The sequence below is a fragment of the Pagrus major genome, chromosome 3 (genome assembly GCF_040436345.1).
Source record: "Pagrus major chromosome 3, Pma_NU_1.0".
NCBI lineage: Eukaryota > Metazoa > Chordata > Actinopteri > Spariformes > Sparidae > Pagrus > Pagrus major.
Genome location: NC_133217.1, coordinates 5,165,007 through 5,186,828, shown reverse-complemented (window position 1 = coordinate 5,186,828; position 21,822 = coordinate 5,165,007). Strand labels below are relative to the sequence as shown.

General features: G+C 41.3%; 1 protein-coding gene across 1 annotated transcript in view; it reads left to right on the top strand.

Annotated features, from left to right (window-relative positions):
- Nucleotides 1–6,679: 6,679 nt before the first annotated feature.
- LOC140993745 (ras/Rap GTPase-activating protein SynGAP-like) overlaps nucleotides 6,680–21,822 on the top strand; it is a 40,056-nt gene continuing 24,913 nt past the window's right edge. The window contains exons 1-3 of the mRNA XM_073463271.1: nucleotides 6,680–6,779; nucleotides 16,727–16,815; nucleotides 17,725–17,846. Of these exons, the coding sequence (XP_073319372.1) occupies nucleotides 6,680–6,779; nucleotides 16,727–16,815; nucleotides 17,725–17,846 (311 nt within the window). The remainder of the gene's footprint in view (nucleotides 6,780–16,726; nucleotides 16,816–17,724; nucleotides 17,847–21,822) is intronic.

Here is a 21,822-nt window from a genome sequence, read left to right as displayed (position 1 = left end):
TGCATATCCATGCACACGCATACACATGTATGCACCCATATCCCAACATCCCTAAGTAATTTTGAGTAGTTTACACTTCTGACACTATGGTGACAAGACTGGCTCCCTCATCATGTCAGCTGTGTTTTAATAGTGTTTATTATATTCCACAACAAAGTTAGAAATTATGTAACCACCAGCCAATTTCTCCACAGTGGATCTGGGTCTTTGTGGGGCCCCTGGGGATCTTGTTACCAGAAATGTGTGGAGCCAGTGACCAGCTGACACAGACTAAGCTGTTGTTGTGCTTCCTTTCCCCCCATATGTTTCCTGTCCACCTTGCAGCTGCTCATTAAGACACTGTTTACCTGAAGTATTACGCGGTGCATGTTCCAACCTATAAATAGCCTCACATCCCCTCTATAAATAAGTTTATGGAAAAATTGTCAGGTGTGCAGACTTGAGCCTTATTAAAAGTGTGTGAGAGACATTAATCCCGCCGCCTCTGCATCCTGAATAAAGTAACTTAAATGAACTTTGGTATCCTCTCCAACCTCATCCCCATCCTAATTATTCGGCGCAGTGGGCGGCCGGCCGTCATCGTGTCGTTTTTATTTTCGGATGTTACAAACTCCAGAGATGGCACAGCAGCGCGGGGCGGACTCGGCTGCCTTTTGGAGGCGTGGGTTTCTCTCTCTCTCCGTCTATCTTGCGCACTATCTCCGCCCTCCAGGGAGAGACTTCTCCGCGCACCGAGCACCTTTCCTCACGCGCTGCCGTTAAATCAAAATTAGGTGTGACGGACCGCAAAGAGCGCAAAGGACACGGCGACGATTTGGCACCGGACCCCCCCTTACACCTCCACCTCCACCACCACCTCCTCCTCCTCTCCCCGATATGAATTTCTGGATTATGGGGACGTCGTTATGCCGCGCAGGGTGAACTACAGACGCTTTCCAAGATTGAATCACCCGAGCTAGGAGCGTGCACGAATCAGATATTGCTCAGATGCTGCTGCACGCCTTCGGGATTTCGCCTGTAAATACCTTTTGGGATGTTTATTTCTGCGCGTTTGTGGCGTTAGTGCGCGCAACGTGCGGGGGGGTTTGCGTGCTGCTCAGAGTTGGCACAGCGCCTTCATAATTATCCCCATTTTTAATATCAGTACCGGTTTGATTGATCTCCGTCTCTCATCTCTGTAGAGTGTTTTTTTAAAAAACGTGAATGCAAGTGTGCCCAAAAATGATGAAGTAATTGTGTGGATCGTCAGGAGTTCATGTTATTCCCAGATACTAAGAGCGACGCAGGGGCTGCTTGAGGAACAAACAATTAAGATGACAAAACCCGTCCTCACGAGAGATTGTCTTTATTACCGAGGAAGCTGCATTGGGATCACATCTCAGTTCCTGGATTGCGATAGAGTTGGAGCAGAGGGAGCAGAGAGGGAGGAGAAGCAGAGGAGGGAGAGAGCCGCTGCTCACAGGCAAGCTTTGGCCTCAGTGATGGACTGAGCTGAAGGTTGACAGCCAGCTTTCACACCTGACAGAGGCATGTATGGACCCACTCGCACAGCATAGGTGAGAAACAGGAGGAGCTGCCCACAGTTGAACAGCAGCACACCGGCCCTAATGATTGAAGCACAGCTGTCTGTCAGCACTGGCCTTTTATCTGGAAACCACTGTCTCTCAGGTCTGCACAAACTGGTTCTACCTTTGTCCCAAAAAGCAAGCACACCTGGAACCTCAGCACCTTCCTAAGTGCCCCAGCACCAGATTCAGTCTGCGTCCCACAGATGTGACTAAGTTGTCAAGATTTCTTCACCAGGAAGTCCGGTTATTTTGGGTAAGTGTTGTACATGTCATGTGTGGGCTTCAAGTAAAAGGAAGTGTTAGAGATATCTTCAGCTGGTTGTCCTCCTAACAGCCTGGATGTTCTCCTACAACACGGGCAGCTGGTCGATACAAGCTGAGGGGCTCATCAGTGTCTTGCTGAGCTTTTGAGATGATGCATTGCAGGCCGAATGACCTCTGATGGCACGGTGACGAGTTCAGTGAAAGTGAGACGTCAGCGCACACGTAGAAACGTTTAAGATTAGCCTTGGTAGATAAAAACCTGGTGCCTTCGAAGCGTACATTTCGTGTTATTCAGGAAAAGTTCTATCAGTTTGAAGACGTTCAGATTAAAATGTGTAGGCTGTTTGGGAACTTTGGCACGAAAGCAGAATGAGCCACTGTTGGGATTTGCTTGGCTGTTACCGGAAGCGCCCCCTCCTCCTCCTCTTGCATTGGTCTGATGAATGTTTGATAAGACAATTTGTGGAGGGTTTCCTATGAAGTTCAGATTGTGCACCCTGTTCTTTGTAGGATATGAGGCCTTAAAGGGACAGTTCCCCCCAACATCCAAAATACATATGTTGTCTCTTTCCTGTGGTGATTTATCCATCGAGATTGTTTTAGTCTGAGCTGCAGAGTTTGGGAGATATTGGCCATAAAGATGTCTGCCTTCTCTTGAATATAACAAAACAAGATGGCACCTGGCTTGTTGTGTTCAAAGGAAAACAAATATGAATAAATAAATAGTAATAATAAAAAATACATTTGAAAAACTCAACAGCAATGTGGCCTTTTAGGGACCGGCTCTGTCAGCGCTTGATAAGGTCTGGCTTTACCAATTCTCGTTCTGCTGTAGAGGAAAAAACACAGTCACAGTCGTATTGGGCGGCCCTAAACCAAGGATGCGGCGACGGCGCCCCTGCAAAGTAGTGTGGAGGGGAACTTTTAATTGTAAAAAACAAAAGTTCCGACATGGATAAACACCACTACAGGTGGAGGAAAGTTGTGTATGTATTTTTGATTTGGGGTTGAGCTGTCACTTTAAGTATCACATGCTGAATTTAGGTAGTTCCTGAAATGCATTTTATGCCAGTGAAAGTATGTTTTCGTCCCGGGGTGCTCAAATGTTTTCCCTTGGAGGGCCAAAACTGAAACCTAATGGTGGGCCTGTTGTGTGTATTGTATTGTTAAGATGCAAAATGGTGCTAAAATCCCAACCTCCCTTAATTGATTGACTTCCCATGCAAAGTGTCACTCTGTACGCCATGCTCAGATTATGAAAAATGATTGATAATTAAGGGTCCTACTTATTGAAAGAGCATTTTTACATAACAAAAACAAAATAAAACAGCATTATAGATAATATTTTACGTAATCTGGTGGGCCAAACTGAACCTCATGGTGGCCCAACTTTGGCCCGCGGGCCCCGCTTTGGGCAGCCTTGCTTTAATCAACAAATTTGCATGAATGCAGTTTTGTCTTTGCATTTAAAACTTGCTACATTAACTGCATTTTTTTTGCATGAACTGTCTGCAAAACTGGCACAATGCTGCTTTCATGAGGTGTCACTTGTTTAAAGAAGTGCACGTAATAAATGACACTACATTAATCTGTAATAATGAAACTAAATAAATAAGATTCAGGACCTGCTTGATTGGCACTCAGCTTCTGCTAACTTGGCCGGATTGTTTTACCATTCTGCACGGATCTCATTGGTACCTGTAGTTTGCTAATTAGCTGTCTCTGGGTGTTGCACATTAAACACCTGCACAGACTGCAGGGAGGCTCTGAGAGCTGCGATATGCAAAGCAGATATTAAGAACTCATCTTTTTCTCTTACTAAAATAGAGTCAGCGCGAGTATATTTGTGTTTTGTTAAAATAACATTTGCGAGAAAGTGTCCCACTTTCACTGGACTGGTCTGTGTGTGTATTTTGGCTGAATAGATGAAAAATTCAGATATGCTTGTGTGGATTTCTCTGCTGTGACAGTTTTCCTCCATCTCAGCTGGTGAAAGCAGAATACCTTCTTGATGTTTGGACACTGTATTCTAGCACAGGTATGATTAGAGGCCACTATCTTTACAGCCCATTATGTTGCACTGCAGGCTCTTGCATACAGTTCCCTTTCTCGACAAAAAAACCCCCCCATAATGCAGTAGAGAGAGAAGAGCTTCAGTTAATGAAATGTCTGAGGCTGCACACTTGATAGAACGAGATAAGTCCGGCTCGCTCTGACTCACTGCCCCTCGCAGGATTTCCTCGTCCTCCTCCGTATGAAATGCCTATAAAGATCTGAACTATCTCATACATCTCGTCATAGAACCGCTTTGGTTTGGCTCAGATGGAGAGGCGAGAGTCATGACGGTCTCTTAATCTTTCTTGGTTCCTCGTGAACTGTTGACAACCTGGACTCCTCGACGCTCTGCCACAGTTGTCAGCCGAGAGCCTGACAGCCGGCAAAGAGCTGACTCTACCCCGACACCAAGTTTCCGTCATGATTCTGCTGCTCTTCAGCCATCTTCAATGCATCGCGTGGAGAGAGGGGGGGGGTTTCTCTCCCTGCCAAGGACAGAAAGGCTGTGACAGTCTGTTTGAATGTTCTCTAACAAAACAACAAAAAAAGCAGGAACTCCTGTCAGCGAGCTCCTGTCCTGCAATCTTCTCAAATTGTTTTACTTTGCCGCGGGCTGTGAATTTCTTTGCCATCTTCATTTTTTACCAACAGAGAAAACACTTTTATCCTTTGGTAATTCTTCTCCATCCTCTGTTCTCAACATTCGATCTCATAATACTCACCTGTTTTCTCTTTCAGAACTGCCCAACAAACCTCTCCTCATATCCTCCTCCTCTTAATCTGTTCCCACACTACAGTTAGCCACCTCTGATTTCTCAGCGAAGTGGGCTCGCTAACCAGTTAGCATCTCATACAGCTGTGAACAACAGCATATCACAAACTGGATAGGCTAAGTAATGGAGTGTCTTGAATGTTTTTCACGTTCATTGACTGTCTTTCCCACCTTTCCAACCAGAGAACAAGGAATAGATTATGAAGGAATAGACACTGGAATTAGCACACTGATGTGTCAGTAGGAATGCTTATCAATTAATCATAATAGCAGCTTGTGGTTGAGCAGCATCATGACATTTAGGCTACAAAGGGCAGCTATGATCAGTTGAACGTTGCTCCTGATACGATTTACTGTGGGCTGCAGTTTTTCACTTTTTCTCCGAGGTGAGTGAAATATGAAGTGAAAGAAAGATGGGAAGCTGCACCACTTCTTCTCTTGTTTTTTTGTAATAATCTGATTTCCTTCAAGACACGGACGAGTTCCTGAGTAGCCCGTATTGTGCCTCCCATCTATTATCACTGACTATATTTACATGCACACTAGTTTTCTACCATTATTCAGAAAATGATTATATTCCGACAGGGCTGTGTGATATGGCCGAAAAACAATATTGCAATATTTTTAGGCTACATCCCGAAACATGATTTATATCTCTATATATAGATATAGATATTTTGAAATTTCCTCAAAAGCATTTCATAAATGCTACGATAAGATCAAATAGTACGATATTTTTGACCAAGTACCTCGATATTATGCAACAATATTGGTGCTTTTACAAAATTGATTAATTATATTTGGATTGTGCTGGCATGGCTATCACTATATTCAAAATCTAAAATGATAGATAGTCTCAGATCACAGTTTACACCTCTTGCCTGTTTTAGCTCAGCTCAGTGCATTGCCCAGCTAAGTGTTTGCAAGGCTGAGGTAGAGATGCACACCTACTTTTAAACATTCTGAAAGACTTGGATATAAACAGATTTGCATAAATATTGAAGATGGTTGAACAAATGAAAGCAGGGTGCTGTGTTTGTTCATTGGAGGATGCACGGCTGCATTTAAACAGGAAAATGATGAAATGAAATATTTATTTTCATACCTATTTAAACAAGAGCGCGACTCAGGCTGTGTTCTTCTGTCTAAACCCGACTGAGTCTGACAGAGTAGTAACTGAGCCTGAAACGAACTCGACAGGCGTTCTGTGTGGTTGATGTAAGCTCATGCACTGAGTTTGTGTTAACCTGTCGTTGAGTTGTTACCATGGTTACATCTTGCATGTTTACACTGGTATGACTTATCACTGATTTGAGACTATATTTATTTTTTCATATATTTCCACCAAAAGAACTTGATGTGATTCGATCCCAGCCCCTACCCGGAAATCATCTCTACATTTCCATCTGAAGCCGGCCCGGCGCTGTCGGGTCCCATCAGGTTCAGGTCCGTGCTCTCATTTATACAGCTTAGTAGCAATATTATCTTTCTCAGAACAGGGCAAAGAACTGAATACTTGGTGCATGTAAACATAGCCACTGGATTTGAGCCAAACAGCTAAATACTTGTTTTTCTGAGGCATAAATCCCTGATGATTTTTGAGAACATCCAGAGGATCATTTAACAACACTTACTGCTGGTTTTCCAAAATCGTCAGAGTCTTTTTAACCATTAAGATGAAAAAAAATAATGCTGTACGATTTATTTCCCAAGTTGCGTCTCTTTCACATATTCCAAACCAATATTGTAGCTGGAAGTGATGTTTCTCTTTGCTTCATTTGTGAACCAAAATCATCCCGTTTTGTTTCCATCTTTGTTCATGTTTTTCTATATTAATGTTGTATTTTTTTTATTTATATACACATTAATGTGTCTGTCTTGATTTAATCTTCCGTCGTATTCATCTATATTGATGTTAACTTTCCTTTATTCTTTTATTTACATGCACAATAATGTTTATTTTTCTTTGGTCCATCGATCAAATGGGCAAACTTTACTTGTGTCTGTGCCATATAGCTGCATGGACACATCTTCAAAGACGTGGCTGCCGCATCAGAGTCAGTTTGGGTTGGTTGGTCAAGCGGAGGTTTGCTGTGGCGGACCTGGAGTTTTAACCCCAAGTGAGTCAGTTGAGCCCCACTCAGGTGTCTCACGTCTGTCTAACCCTCACAGCCTCTCCTCCAGTCTGTCGTGGTCCAATAAGATTTATCTCTGTTATATATATGTTTTTATATGTTCCCCTTCAATCCGCTGTTTTGACCCCACTGTTGCGAATATAATGGAATGGTTTAACATACACTTCAGCCTCTGCTGCACCATTCTGCTCTTTATCCTCTGCCATGGCTTTCCAGTCCTTTTCAGCTTTACAAAAGTATCTCAATATATTGTGGATATTTCACCGCTCATTCCTCCACCGGAGCATCACTCACCCTCTGAGCCCTGCTTTGTCACACTCCCAGAGTTTTATTTTGACATCCTCCAGGTTTGATAGCGCCATTTGCCTTTTACTCCGGCTTTGATACACGCCGTGTCTTCCTCCTCTATGCTCCCTTTACTTCCCCCAGATGAAAGCAGCCATTTCGGCTCCCTCCAGGGACGGGAAGAGAAATAATTTTCTGTTAGTTAGCGCAGCGTGTAAAGCCGTTGTTTCATTTCCAACGGTAAGACCTACGGAGTGATGTTCTGAAGTGTTAGAAAGAAACAAACAAGAGGGTGGCTCATATCGTAGGGGAAGCCTTAGTCGAAAATCACCTGTAAATATGTGTTGACTTAACACAGAAGTATCTCGGTCGGCTTCAAATTGATCTCTGATTTCTATTTCACAATTCCAGCTGTTTAATTTAGCTCCCTCCATTTACAACCGCCACACAATAATGCCTCTAAATACATTAGTAAAAATGAAGGTAGTTTGACGGAGAGCGGCGCACAGGCTGCAAACATGTTCCTATGGTAACTAGGCCACACTCCCCTTGGCTAGCTCTCACACACACACGGGCAGAGGGACAGGCAGGAAAGAGACGGGAATGCTGGAAATCACACGTGATGGAGAGCAACTTCAGATTGTTTATTTAGGTTACTGTTCGGGGGCCTTCCTCCACCTGAAGAAGGTATTCGCGTTACAAATAAGTGGCCTTGAGAAATGGTGGTTACATCTGCAGAACGTCGGAAGAAAATCTCTTTCTGCTCCTCCAAAAATATCCGTCAGTTCTGAAGCCGATCTCAGGTTCTTTCCCGTGGCTCCCTCACGCCCACACTGCCCCTGCTTCCTCAACCCCTCCTCCCACATCTGCTTTCAAATCCTGCAGCTCTACCTCTTCCGTGCGTTTAACATTTACTTGATTACAGCGCTGTTTCTAAACATAGCACACAGAGTGGCCCCTGACACAGTCAAAGGTGTCAGTTGTCCCTTTTTTCTTTTTCTGCTCAGCTTTTCTTCACAGAAAACTCAAATGAAGCTCCATTTGAGCGTATTTTTAGTGCCATCATCTTTTGAGAGTATATGCTGGGCTTATAATCTAATTTGAATAAAACTCCTCCAAGTTTGCGTCCTCACTCAAAAGCTTGCTCAGCTGTATTAAACATCAACCCCGGTGTTTAACTATTCACCTTGCATATGGAGTTTAGTCCATCAAGCAGCTGATTGTGTGTGTGTCTCCGTGTGCTCGGCATCTCAAATGTCATTCTGCGTTTTGTAAATCACTGCTCACACTCACACCGTGTCAAACCTCCTGGGGCGACGCTGCCGGCTTGTCAAAGAGCCACAAGGTTGATCCGGTGAGGTTTGGGTTGTCAGTCACGCAGGCCGATTGTTTGGACAGTTCACTGTTAATGAACGGCATCAACTTTCTCCACACATTCGCACCGCCAGTGGTTTTTCAACAGCTGTGATGCTGTGATGAATTTATGATGGCAGCTGTCTTTCACCAAGCGTACTTTGGCAGTTGGCATTTAGTTTTTCAAAACAAGCGTTATTTAAAGGTCCAGTGTGTAAAGTTTAGTGTCATCTAGTGGCGAGGTTGTAGATTACAACTTAGTTTAAATTTTCTATTTTATCTTGTGCCAGCTGTGTGCTCGTCCTCTGGTTAGGTTCAGGCACAACCTAGATTATTTCCTGGATAAACTGCTAGTAAAAGAGACACTGAAGACTGACACAAGAATATATTATTTACTAAGTCCCAAAAATGGTATCTAGTTTCACATTGCTCCTTAAGCACCACAAGAAAATTAATTTCACCTCCATCGTATTGACATGCAGAAGAAATGTGAGAAAATATCTCAAAACCTGGGGACATAAAATCAAAACTCTTTATGGCTTCGTACCATTATGGGTAAAAAAAAAACCTGTTTTAATATAATTTAATTAAATTGAACCTGTTGTGGTAATATCACAACAGTGTCAGCGCTGACTGTGAGATGATAAAGGAATAAAGATGAAGTGATTATAGCCCCACTGTTACTGGATTTCTGAAGCAGAAATCAATATTTAATTAATACTGTCTGTTAGAGTAATTTCAAGACTATACAGGGCTCTTCAGGAGATTAAGTTAACAAACTCTACCTAAATAAAACAAAAATGGGAGAGGGAAACTAACAGCTGTATTTCAGAAGAAGTTTGGAAGGAATATTGTGAATTTCAGTGGAGGATATCGAGCTCAGTTGCATGGAGGGTGTTTGGCTGGAAGAGTCTTTGTAGATTTTTAATTACACCTGCTCAGAAAACTCATCAGTCAGGCAGCTCCAGCTGCTGGAGGAATTGTGGCTTCCAGTAAGCCAACCACTACCACTTGTTCTGGGCCAGTCCAAAACTAAATGTCTTTTGGCGCGAGATTTTTTCAGAATTAGTTACTATATTTGGGACAAAAATTATATTGAAGTGGGATGAGCTCCCCTTCGGTCTGTTATGTTCAACGACTACAAATGTTAAAACAAAACACTTATTTGGAATCCTAAGTGTTGCCGCTAGAAAAGCAATTACAAGGAAATGGGTCCAGCCAGATGCCCCATCTATAGAGAACTGGTACGATATTATTTACGAGATAACACTGTCTTACAGACTGATGAACAATGAGAACAACGCAACAATATTTATTTGTTTGAATGCACATGAAACATAAACATTTTTTTAAAGAGCTGCAACCAAATTTATCCCAAGCAGGACTTTTTAGACACACTGAGACAGTGTTTCTCAATATCCTTAGAGTAGATTTTTGAGTCTTATTCCCAGCTCGTCAATTACTGACACAATTACCGACCAGACCTACAGTCCCAAAACGTCAGTATTCAACGAGCTGGGAATGAGACTTAAATCTGCTTTCTTACAAAGTGGACCTTTTAAGCAATTAAGTTTGACCCTTTTGAACAGATACATGTAGTAGAAACTATGAAATGGCAGAAAGGAAGAAAAATTACTTTTAATAAGTTTAAAAAGTTTTTCACACACACAGGCTGGAATACACACATTCATAGACATGCAGTTGTTGGGGAGAGATGTCAGAGTGATGGGGCTACCACATTAGCAGTTAGGAGTTTGGTTTGGGGCACCTCGGCAGGGCCCAGGAGGTGAACTGGCACAAAGAGTGCAAACAGAGAGTGGCAGGGATGATGTATTTTTGAAGGCAAACCCAGAAGTTAGCATTGCTCTGGTTCTCTCAACAAAAAGGGATGGATGGATTTCTGATACACAACTGTAGTGATACTTGTTTATATTGATTTTAGGACTCCGGGATTCCTTACTCTATATCAGCTAAGATGCAAAGACAACAGATGAAAGTGGAAACAATCCAAAATATACACAATGCCAAAAACATAAAGTTAACAGTAGTGCTACTACCATGTACTGTATGTGCAATATTTAATCTCAGATGCAGACTTAAAAAGTGTGAAAGAAGGACAAATAAATGCTTTAACGATGTATTACTGGTTGCAGAAACTGTGCTGTAATATATACGACTATATGGATGTCAGTTATTTGTTGAAATGTAGTAAACTCTCATTAATTTGATATTAATATTTTCCCTCAGCGTTCAACAGTTTTATGAAGGGCAGATTTTGCAGTAAGATGATCACAAAGGCATCAAATTGAGATTTAATTAGTGTATATTGACTGTATGCTATGGACATACTGCTGCTCGTGACAGAAAGAAAAAAACCCAAATTCCCGGCCATAATTACCAGTTGGTTGTTGACATGAACGGTATTTACTAGTCGGAATGTGGCAATTACAGAGACTTCCATATGACATGAATGCGACATCTGCCCCAGCAGGCCGGTCTGTGAGTCACCAGAGGATCCTTGTTCTCAGATGCTCCAGGCCACACATAACGAGATCATGTGTGTGTGTGCGCGAGAACTGTCGGTTACTGGAAACAGTGTCACTTCAAGATGAACTGGACTTTACCATCACCGCTGCAGACAGTCACAATCAAAGGCTCCACTTCGACCCTCAGTAAATGACTCATTAGACATAATAATGTAGTCCTCAAACACTGGAGAATATGACACCTGTCGGAGAGCCTCAGGTGCACAATACAGATTCTCATCATGAGTGACAATGATCAGAGGTGCTTCTATTTCTCTGTATAACCGTAGTTTTCTTTGGCATCCATACTGGCACGATTTCCATTTCAAACTGTGCTGTTGAATGCATTCTTTTGTGTCGTCATGCCGAAAAAGTGAGAGATTTTAGGTGTTAAATCCAGCACATAATACAAGTGTAATAATTTTCTGCATTATGCTTGTGTTCAGCTGCAGTTTGGAAAGTCACTGTAGTAGATAATATCCCCACCCTGACATCTATACTCTGTCCCAGCAGTGTCCCTTGTGGGAACTTGGGCAAAGCACTCATAACTGTGTCCTCCAGCAGCACTTGAGAGGACACAGTCCAACTTAAAAATAACTGTCTGAACAAATGTAACTGTGTGTGGCTGTTAACAGTTTTTCTAATATGTGTGAAGACTTTCTCACATTGAATCTTGAGCCTTTCTTGTGAGATGCACTTTATCAAAAAGAAAGGCTCAAGATTCAATGTAATGCAAGCGCCAAACAGGCACTAGTTAGGACTGTATGGTATATAAGGATGCACATGTCCAATGTTTTGCTCTTCAGATTCCTCAACTCAATTTTGTGTATATGCCTTCACTGTGCTAGCTACCATTATGGCTCAATGGACGGCAATGTTGGTCCGTCAGTCGATGTGTTGGTCCACCACTTTGATCCACTTTGAAAAATCTTCACAACTATTATACAGATTGCCTTAAAATGATCTACAGACACTCATCGTTCCCTGACAATAATTGCTAATGACTTTGAGTATCCCCCGAGTTTTCCTCTAGCACCACTGTGAGGTTGATATTTGAGGTTCTGAGTGAAATGTCCACTGGATTGATTGCCTTTAATTCAGTACAGACATAGATGCCCCCCTCAGGATGAAATGTAATAACTTTGATGACTTTTCATTGAGCATCAGGCCAAAATTTTAATTTGTCTGTGTCCAAATTGGATATATATGCTTCGGGTCATGACAAAATATTTGCAAAGCTGATGACATTCCCATCATCCTCAGCTGAGCATTGCCGAAAGTGATAATTCGAAGCAGGCTAGTACACTAAACTAAGATAGTGACCACGGGAACGAATATGATTTGTGCAAGGTAGAGGGGCTAGGAATATGATAGAAGCTAACAGGAAGTGACAGAAATCGTGCAATGTCAGATGTCAATCAAACTAGAGCTTTCCTCACTGCCAGTGTAAAGTCACAAACAGAAAGCAAAGTGTCTCAAGATTTAATATTTTTGTTTTCCGACATTTTTCTGGAGCAGTTTCACCACCACACACAATTCATTTTTTTCCAAGCTGCTTGTTCATTGCATTGTGGGAGTATAGTATCCATACACAGCACACTATAAATATACTATATTTAATCTGCATTCTGTCTCGTTAACTAAATTACATTTTTTCCATTTTCAACTGGCTCAGAAGCAGTTTGGATTTGGGATACGCTGGTGTTAGCATTTAGCTCAAACCACTTTGGTGCCTAGGAAATACAGCCTAACAGAGTGGCTAGCATGGCTGTGGCCTCTTCACCACTTATGGCACTATGGAGCAGTGTCAGTGAAGTGTTGCTATGACGAAAGGGACAGCTATGGTGCTAAAATCTGAGTCGGTAGCCGCTAGGACTGAATAAATTGTCAGTGTTGATACCCAATCCATCAACTGAAGTCAGTGTTGGCGCCGATACTGATCCGTTGAATCAGATCAGTGCATCCCTAATCGTAGTTTTGGTAATGATTGTTTGATGATGGTTGAATTAAAAGTTGGGGTTTCATTAAGTTCATCTTTTTGAAGATGAATAGCTGCTGGGAGATTTCATGGTTATTAAAAAACAGATTGATAATTTGAATTTGATAGGGTTATATTGTGATCACTTAGTTTAAGAGATGGTACACTGTATCTCTATACTGCATCTTCTTTTTGTCTATAACAAAAAATCTATCCTGTGAAAAGAGTCATGATTTAATTCAATTTATTAAAAAAGATGCATTCTCCAAATGTGTATTAATAGAGAGATATATGCTAAAGGTTGAGTATGTTTCTCCGACACCCACTCACAGTCTTCCTCTTTCTGTCTTTCTCTCCCTCTGTATCACAGTTAGCTAGAGGCTGTTGCCACCCACACACTCCACACACTTCATCCTGACAGCAATTTACATTCAGAATAGCCCATGTGAACGCATCCATGTGTTTTAATATGTCACGTTTACTTAGAGCAACACACGCTGCAGGTGACTGTTTTAGTGGCGGTGATGTCAAAAATTGGAAATATGCTAAATATTCCTCTGCAGGGTCATTCAGTCAATTCGCTGCAGCTCTGCCTCGGAGGAGCGTCAGGATTCAGGCCCTGCGTGAGCCACAAAAGAAACATTTCCTTCAGTTGAAGAAGATTTCCCCCGTGGGCAGCCGATAGGTCTGATCAGTTCACTCACACGAGTGGTACCAGAAACACAGTGTTTCGCAGCATGTAACTTAGTGTTTTTCATCATCTTTATTGTGCAGTTGTGTGCCAATATCTTCTCCAGTTCAAGTAGAAGCCCTTGGAGTTGTTTCCATGGATACCAAACAATTCATTGGATTCAGAATAGGACCTGGAGAGTAGCCTATTTACAGGCTTTGGGAGTGAGGAAATCATAATGATGACAGAGTGTCTTGATTCTCTGTTGCAAAGTGAAAAAAACAGCTCCTTTGGGTAATTTCTAAAAAAGGGAAAAAAAATGCTCCCACAGATCAATCACGGACAAAAATAGAGGAGCAGAATGAATATCAACCGGAAATATGATCACGTTTTTGGCTTGAAGAGACAAACCTATCGATGAATCAGTGAGAACTTGACGCCGCACTTCAAAGGATCAGATGCATGATTGGTGATTTTGATTACACAACCTGCTTAAAAATGCATAAAATCCTGACAATACATAAAGATAAAACAGAATGCGGCTTTGGCTTTAACCGAGCGCCACATTTTCAATCGCATCGCCAAGGAATCGCAGCTGCCCCCTCCTCCCTCCATTGAATCACCTCACATATGTATATACCAGGGCTCTCAATATATCAGAAATATTGCGATTATCTGCGACCTGACCATCCCAAAGAAAAGTTTCACTGTGAGACATGCGTCATTCCCCGACCCTGAACTTCATGGAGCTGGAAATTGTTGGCCTGATAATTAATTGTTAAATTTTTTATTTTTCATAACTCTCGACACGAGGTTCATGTTATCTGATGTCATTTTAAAAAGGGGGATATTTTGTCATGATTTGGCCTAATAGAGAGTGAGTTGCAGTTGCACTCGCCAAAAGTTCAACGTTTTACACATTCTTTATCATCCATTATCCTGCCTACTAAACTCTGATTAGCCCTTTGTTTCTCTAATGGCGGAAAAACCCATCAGTACAGACAATACCAGACCTGTTTGAACAAATTGGACATGTAGGCGGTGTTTCACAGGGTTACAACCAGGCTAAGAAATATGACAATTTTTCAGTAAATTACATATAAAGCTCGTAGATTTGGAGATTGGAGTGACACGGTGCATATTTTCCTCCATTCTGCTGTTTATAAAACCTGTCTTGCATTTCTGTTGTTGTTTGTATAAAGAGATAAAGATTCTGAAGTTATACTTAGAGGCTTCTCCTCCTGTGCATTGGCCTCGTCTTTCCTAGGCAACAACACAGTCATGTATCAGATCTGATTCCCCACAGACGGCTGTCTATACTTATATAGATCCACCACCATGTTCCAGAGTTTGCACAAGTCAGACGAAAACAATAACAGCATGTTCCTTCTTTTGACTATATACGGGTCCAGTTTATTCTCACATCGGGTTTTTGCGTCATTTTCCAACGGCCTTGGTTGCAAAAATCTGCAGTGGTAGGCCGATTAAAAAATGTCTAAGTGTCTTTCAAACTGTCATAATGTTATTCATTGTGGCTTTCGGAGGCTGTAGCTGTCTGTCCTTGTCGGTGAGCTTCACTAACACCTCCTATTCTGCATTGTGGATGTGTTGATAGCTTGTTTGTGATTATTATGTGTTGTGTTGTGCTTTTTGGATGCTATTTCCCTTCTTTGTATGTGACCTAAGCAGCTGCAAGACACAATGACACAGGCTATGAATATAACAATGTACTAACTTGTAAAAAATGTGATAAAACGTCCCTCTTTAATGACTGTAAATTAACTGTGGCTTTGACTTCATAACAATAACATCAAGAGATATTTCTTGAATAAATTAAAGGGAAAGATTAGAGCAATTCAAGTGAATTATATGATGATGAACAATATTGTCACATATTCTGATAAGATGCTTTACCTTTTATGAACTAATCATGCAGCATTAATGGGCTGTTAATTACTAACTTAAAGGAGACATATTATGCTCATTTTGAGGTTCATAGTTTTATTTTGGGTTACTCCTAGAAGAGGTTTACATGTTTAATGCTAAAAAAAACACATCAGTTTTCTCATATTGTCCAGTGCTGCAGCACTGTATCCCCCTCTGTCTGAAACACTCCATTTTAGCTCCTGTCTCTTTAAGGCCCCCTCTCCTGAATATCCAGTCTGCTCTGATTGGTCAGCTCTCACACACCTGAGCCAGCACCGCTAACAACAACAGAGCAGCTGTGCTTGATTAATTTTACGTGCCAAACAAGCCGCTAGGCATTAATTATGCAGATATGTGACTCTGTGACCTAGTGTGATGTCACAATGTCACAGAATTAAAGGCAGGACTACTGACGAGGTGTTTCAGGAGCAGTGTTTTCTGTGGGAGAGAGGAGCTTCTGTTGGTGAAGACTTTGACCTTTATAACTTTCAAGATCTTTTACATGCACAAGAACATATATAACACACTGAAGGAAAGGAAGAAAACTATGAAAAAAAGCACAATAGGTCTCCTTTAATATGACGCTTCTGCTTGTGCAACTGTTACTTTATCCATCTATGCACCAACTCATATCTGCCCTGACACACTTTTTTTTAACACTTTTGGTAAATTTAGTAGCAAACACATTTGGCTGAGCTCAAAAAGTTACTCATTTGCTTTCTGATTGAACTCTATTTCCCTTTTATTGGCTGCCAAAGTAGGTGTGACCCATTTGATATTAAAATGTCATAATCGTTGAACGCATTGTGTAATTGCTAACTAATTTAGATGAGCGCAAACACGGATAAACTCTAGGCCATCTTACAAAATATAATGGAAATTTACTCAGCAACAGCCCTACAGCAACATGATAAATTTTAAATGGTTTTAACTCAGCAGCCAATTAGTCTGACTCACCGACAGTTTGCACAGTTCATTGTGAAAATCCTTATATTCACAGCATTTTGCTGTAATCTGAAAGTCAGCACGGTCTTTCATAATGCACAATGTGTGTTTTGATGGATTCAGATGCAGGAATAAAAAAAATAAAAAAAGGGCAAAACATTTTATATTTATAGAATTTAAGATGTAGGTAGTTGAACATCTGCCTTTGTTGATTGTATAATGATTTAACTGCTGTACTCTTTTCTCACAGACCAATCACGCAGGGCAAGCTTTGCCTCTGTAAGGCAGTCAAGCATGGAAACACCTCCGAATGCCACCCCACAGCCCTTCAGACAGCCGGTGAGTACAGTTAAAGGATAAGTTCACCCAAAAATGAAAATCTAGTCATTATCTACTCCCCCGCCATGCTGATGGAAAGTCGGGTGGAAGTTTCATCGTCCGCAAAACATTTCCAGAGCTTCACAGTAAAACAGCGTCGCAGGATTCTCTTAAATAACTGAAGTAGATGGAGACTTGAAAAAAACAATTATTGGCTCCATACAGCTTGTTGGGTGTACTCCAAGTCTCTGGAAGCCCCGAGATCCCAAATTGATTTGGAAAGATGTTATTTACATTCTTTTAAAAGTCTTCACTGTAGCTGCTAAGCTAAAAGTGTCACTGCGCACTCGGACTGAAATAATGTCTTCAATTTGGGATCTCGGGGCTTCCAGAGACTTGGATTACACAGGACGAGCTGTAAAGAGCCATTTCATATATTTTTGTATTTCTTTTTGGTTGTTTTTTTTGCGTTTTAAAACAAGTCCCCATCTACTTCAGTTGTTTAGGAGAATGCTGCAACGCTGTTTTGCCGTGAAGCTCCAGAAATGTTTTGTGGACTACGAAACTTCACCCGACTTTCCATCAGCATGAGGGTGAGTAGATAATGACTGAATTTAAATTTTTGTGTGAACTTATCCTTTAAGGTCTGTCACACTCCCCTGATGCCAAGTGTATGGCAAGTGTAAGCTTTGTGTTCGCAGAGAGAACAAATACATGTTGGATTGTAATTTTGTAAATTCCCACAAGAATGTGATGCTTGAAAGAGAGTTTACACTTTTATAGTCGACACGTTTTTCTTACTTACAGTTTTCTAGCTAATCCTGCTAGGAAATGCATATAATATGTAATATAATATAATATAATATGAATATTGTTTTTTCTGCTCTTATGAGCTGTATTTTCTTCTCTTTTCCCTTGTCAAATCTTCAGAGTTTTCTCAATCGGAGGCTGAAGGGCTCCATCAAGAGGGCCAAGAGTCAGCCCAAACTAGACCGGACCAGCAGTTTCAGACAAATGATTTTGCCCCGGTTTCGCAGTGCTGACCAGGAGAGGTAAGTAACCTTTACCACATAAGGCCTTTGTATAATTCAAAGTAATACCAACTGTTTTCACATTCAGATTCAGTGTCACGTGGAGGTTTGGAGCCTGTCCCAGCATGTGTTGGGCCAAAGCCAGGAAAACACTGCGGATAGGCTGCCAGTTTATCACAGCTCTAACAGATATATTCCTGCTTATGAGTGTTTCCTTTGATCGTAACATTTTTACATTCGGTTTCTCGTTATCACAAGTACAATATACGTTACATGTATGTTACTGTTTGATCATGCAGTAATTATGCGATTAAGACAAAATCACAAAGTAGATTAATTGCAGTGTTCATCAGGATCGAATTCTGGGACTGTGGGAGGGAGCTGAAGCACCCAGCGGAAACCCACACAAACCTGAGGAGAATACGCTAATTCCCCTCAGGAAGAACCAGAGACCATAAACATTTCTTAAGATTATTTGTGCCTTCATTTGATTGTTGATTGCGCAGAGCCTCAAGAGCAAAGTGGGGTGAAAGAGAACATTGTGTTATAACCACTTTTCACTGTGAGGTGATTGTGTTCGCCACAGTTCTGTCAAACATCACAAAAATGACAGTACATTGCAACTTAAATGAGCTTGGTGCTCGGTGCACTGGGTGTTACTTTAATGCCTTGACTACCTTGGAAACCTCTTCACTTTTCTTTTCGAGCTGCAGCCTCAATACCTGGCTTCAAGGTTGCCTCTTATTCTAGGACAGGCTGATTGTGTGCTGTAATTACAGTGTATAGTAGAGCTCGTGTAATTATAGTGCTCTGTATGAAAGACGAATGTTTCAGTTGTCACTGAGGGTATTGATGATGTTTATGACAACTGTTATAGTCTTATTTTAAGTGTGAAATTGAAGGACGATCTCAGTCCTTCAGTGGAATACTTAAGTTCACACTGAAATAACTTGAAAACTATTTAAAGTGAGACTAAGTAACTTAATAATTATTACATTCTTCCTTTCAAAAGGCTGAATTCATATGCATTCAAACACAACCTTGCTCAGTGCAAAACACTCAAGATTTTGAAGTAAGCTTGGTCCGACATTACCAGTAGATTATTGTGGATAATGTTAGCAGATGCTCGCAAACTTGCATTAGTTATTGTTGCGTATGGAGTCAGTTGATGTTGTGTTTAAAGTCACCTGATGCAGAAGTTAGAGCGACTATATCTTGTCTGAATGAAGCCAATCGTGTGGGTTTAGTTAGTTAGATCAGCAGGGGGAGGGTAAGAGTCAGCTGAATAAAGTCATCCTCATTCTTTGGTAATCTAAACAAGCTAAAATCTAAACCTCCTGCTGTGGTATTGCTCTGCTAGCTACAAACTAGCTATCAGGTCAAACAGCCATTTGAAATAGTGGCCGGACCATGTCATTACAACAGCTCCGATGCTGTATCCAGATTTCACTCAATAGATCAGTGGGATTTACACGATAAGCCGGTTTATCTAGCGCCCCAAATTACATAAATGTTGTGTTTGATACATTTATGTAACTGACCCTGGGATCAAAATAAGTAATCAAAAATATTTTTTTGTTTAACAGAAAATAAGAGAAGAAACAACAGAGAAATTTTAGCTTATAACAAAAAAATAAATGAACAATTAACACAGGAATAGAACTTGGAAAACGTATCTGCCTTTTAAAGCAACTGACTGAGGAGAAGCTATGGAAATGTAGTGAAATCCAATTTTCACAGCAGGTATACTGACAAGTCCAGTTGTCTACAATATAGCACTTAGAATTATACTCGCTTATCCTAGTAGGAAACGTGCATGTCTGAATAATATCATAATGTCACATACATTCCACTTAGGAGCTGGCTTACTGGGCTACTTACATGGAGGAACCATTGACAATTGTTTCAAGCAATACATGAGCTTTTTTCCTGCTGTGACGAGTCAATGTTTCTGCTGTGAAAATTGCTACTTGTGGCTCCACCAGCTGCTTTAGAAAAAACTGCATAGTCTTGATTTCACAGCCGGCCATTGAAATTGGTAGATGTCCTCAGATGACGTTGATAAATCCCTGACTTTTCAACCAACTCAATATTTTAACTGACCCACGTCAAGATTATCACTTCCTTGATATGCCGACATGCTGAAATTAGCATTTGCGTTGTCCTGAGGGAAGATATGTTTAGATTATTTCCTAAAAAACAAAATCACACTACTTTTTTATGTGGCTGAAGCAAAAAGATAGAAAAAGATGGATCTCAAACTGCCGGAGGAGCTCACCTGACACTCCTCACCTGAACTGTGGCTTCTTATCAAGCACTCTGACAGCAGCAAAGCCCTGCTGAATGAAGGGCATCGCCTGTGGTGATACAGTCACTAAAGATATGTATTTGATTGATATTAATAGCAGCACTACAAAACGATGTTTTCTACTTGCTTTGTCAATTGTGTGCAGACATTTGTCACCCTGAGCTGGTTGGATGGTTTATTACACCTGCCTTCATAAAGCCTCTCAGCCTATTGGCATATGACCTGATCCAACATGGAACAAAGCCATGCATATTTAAATGATTTCCTGGTTTGCAGTAATTGTTGAGGTGTTACTCTTTTCATCTGTGTCCGACCAGAACGATCAAAAACTGTCATAGATGTCATTTGGGTAAAGGATCTTAATGTCAAAGGTCCATTGGGCATCGATAGAATTAATTAGAATTACTTTCTGCCTTCATTTATCATGTTTTGTGATTTCTGTTATCCGATTGAGTCGGTGCGCGGCAGCCTGCAGCTCCAGAGGCTCTCGTGACAGCTTTTTTTTGTTTTGTATTCTGACTTGAGGTCACATCCCGGAAGATTCCGGCTTGTGCTGCGATCAAAATTTTATGCAGTCCTCACACAATCCAGTCACGATGCACATATGGGAAATGTGAAGATGTAGAGAGGAGGCAGCAAGAAAGCAAAAATGTAATGCTGACTGTACACTTTCCTTCCACCACAAGAGATGCGTAATGGACATTTTTAGGGCAGGTGTGGATGTCCGATGCTCGGAGATGTGAAGAGTGGATGTGAAAATCCTTTGTTGAAAAATGCAGAGTGAGTGCCAATGCAGAAAAGCAGTTCAGATGCTGAAATGAATATCAATCCAGGGGGATCTGTGGAGGCAGCGCTGATGGAAGTGGTGGGGGCAGCTCAGTGGCGTTGGGGTTAACGGGACTTTCAGCCTCAGTCAGTGTACTTTCCCCTCTAACCTCATCGTTCTCCAGTTCCCACTGCTGCCGCAGACAGATGCCTTCGCAGCCTGCCTTGAGTTCTGCCCACACACACTTAATTCACTCTGTAGTGTTAAGTTGACTTTGCTCTAAACCCTCGGCGTCCAACTTCACACTCGAGCTTTCCAACGCAGCTGCTCTACCTCTGCTGCCAAGTCGGTTTACCAAGCATTTTTCATGTACTTCATTCTGCGATGGCACCGTCAGCTCCTCGAACTAGACGATTCACTGCTCCTCTCATCAACGATATATCTGGCCTTAAACTGCTGCTCCTTTTTCTTCTATGTTTAAAGCCAGTGTTAATAATGCAGCACGCTAGCTGCTCCAGTTGTACAGTGCAGATTAATTCTGAGTTTTGAGTTTCTTCTTTTCAAAAGATTAGTTTCAGAATATCTCCAAGGAATTATTCAACATTTAGAGAAATAAGCTTATATAGGCAGTTGCTCACTGAGATTTAGATGAGAAGATTGACACCACTGTCATTTAAGGCTAACCTGCTAAATATGAAGCTAGTGCCAGTAGCCAATTAGCTAAGTTAGCACTTCCAGTCTTCATGCTGAGATAACCGTCTCATGGCTGTAGCTTTGTATTAAAGCGACAGATATGAAAGAAGCTCTCTGACAGAAGTTATTTCCCAAATGTGGAACTATTGCTTCATCAATGATGCAGAGACCCAGTTTTAATTTTCAGTGTAGATAAACCCAGCATTTTTCATCTTCAGAGTTGGTTTAAG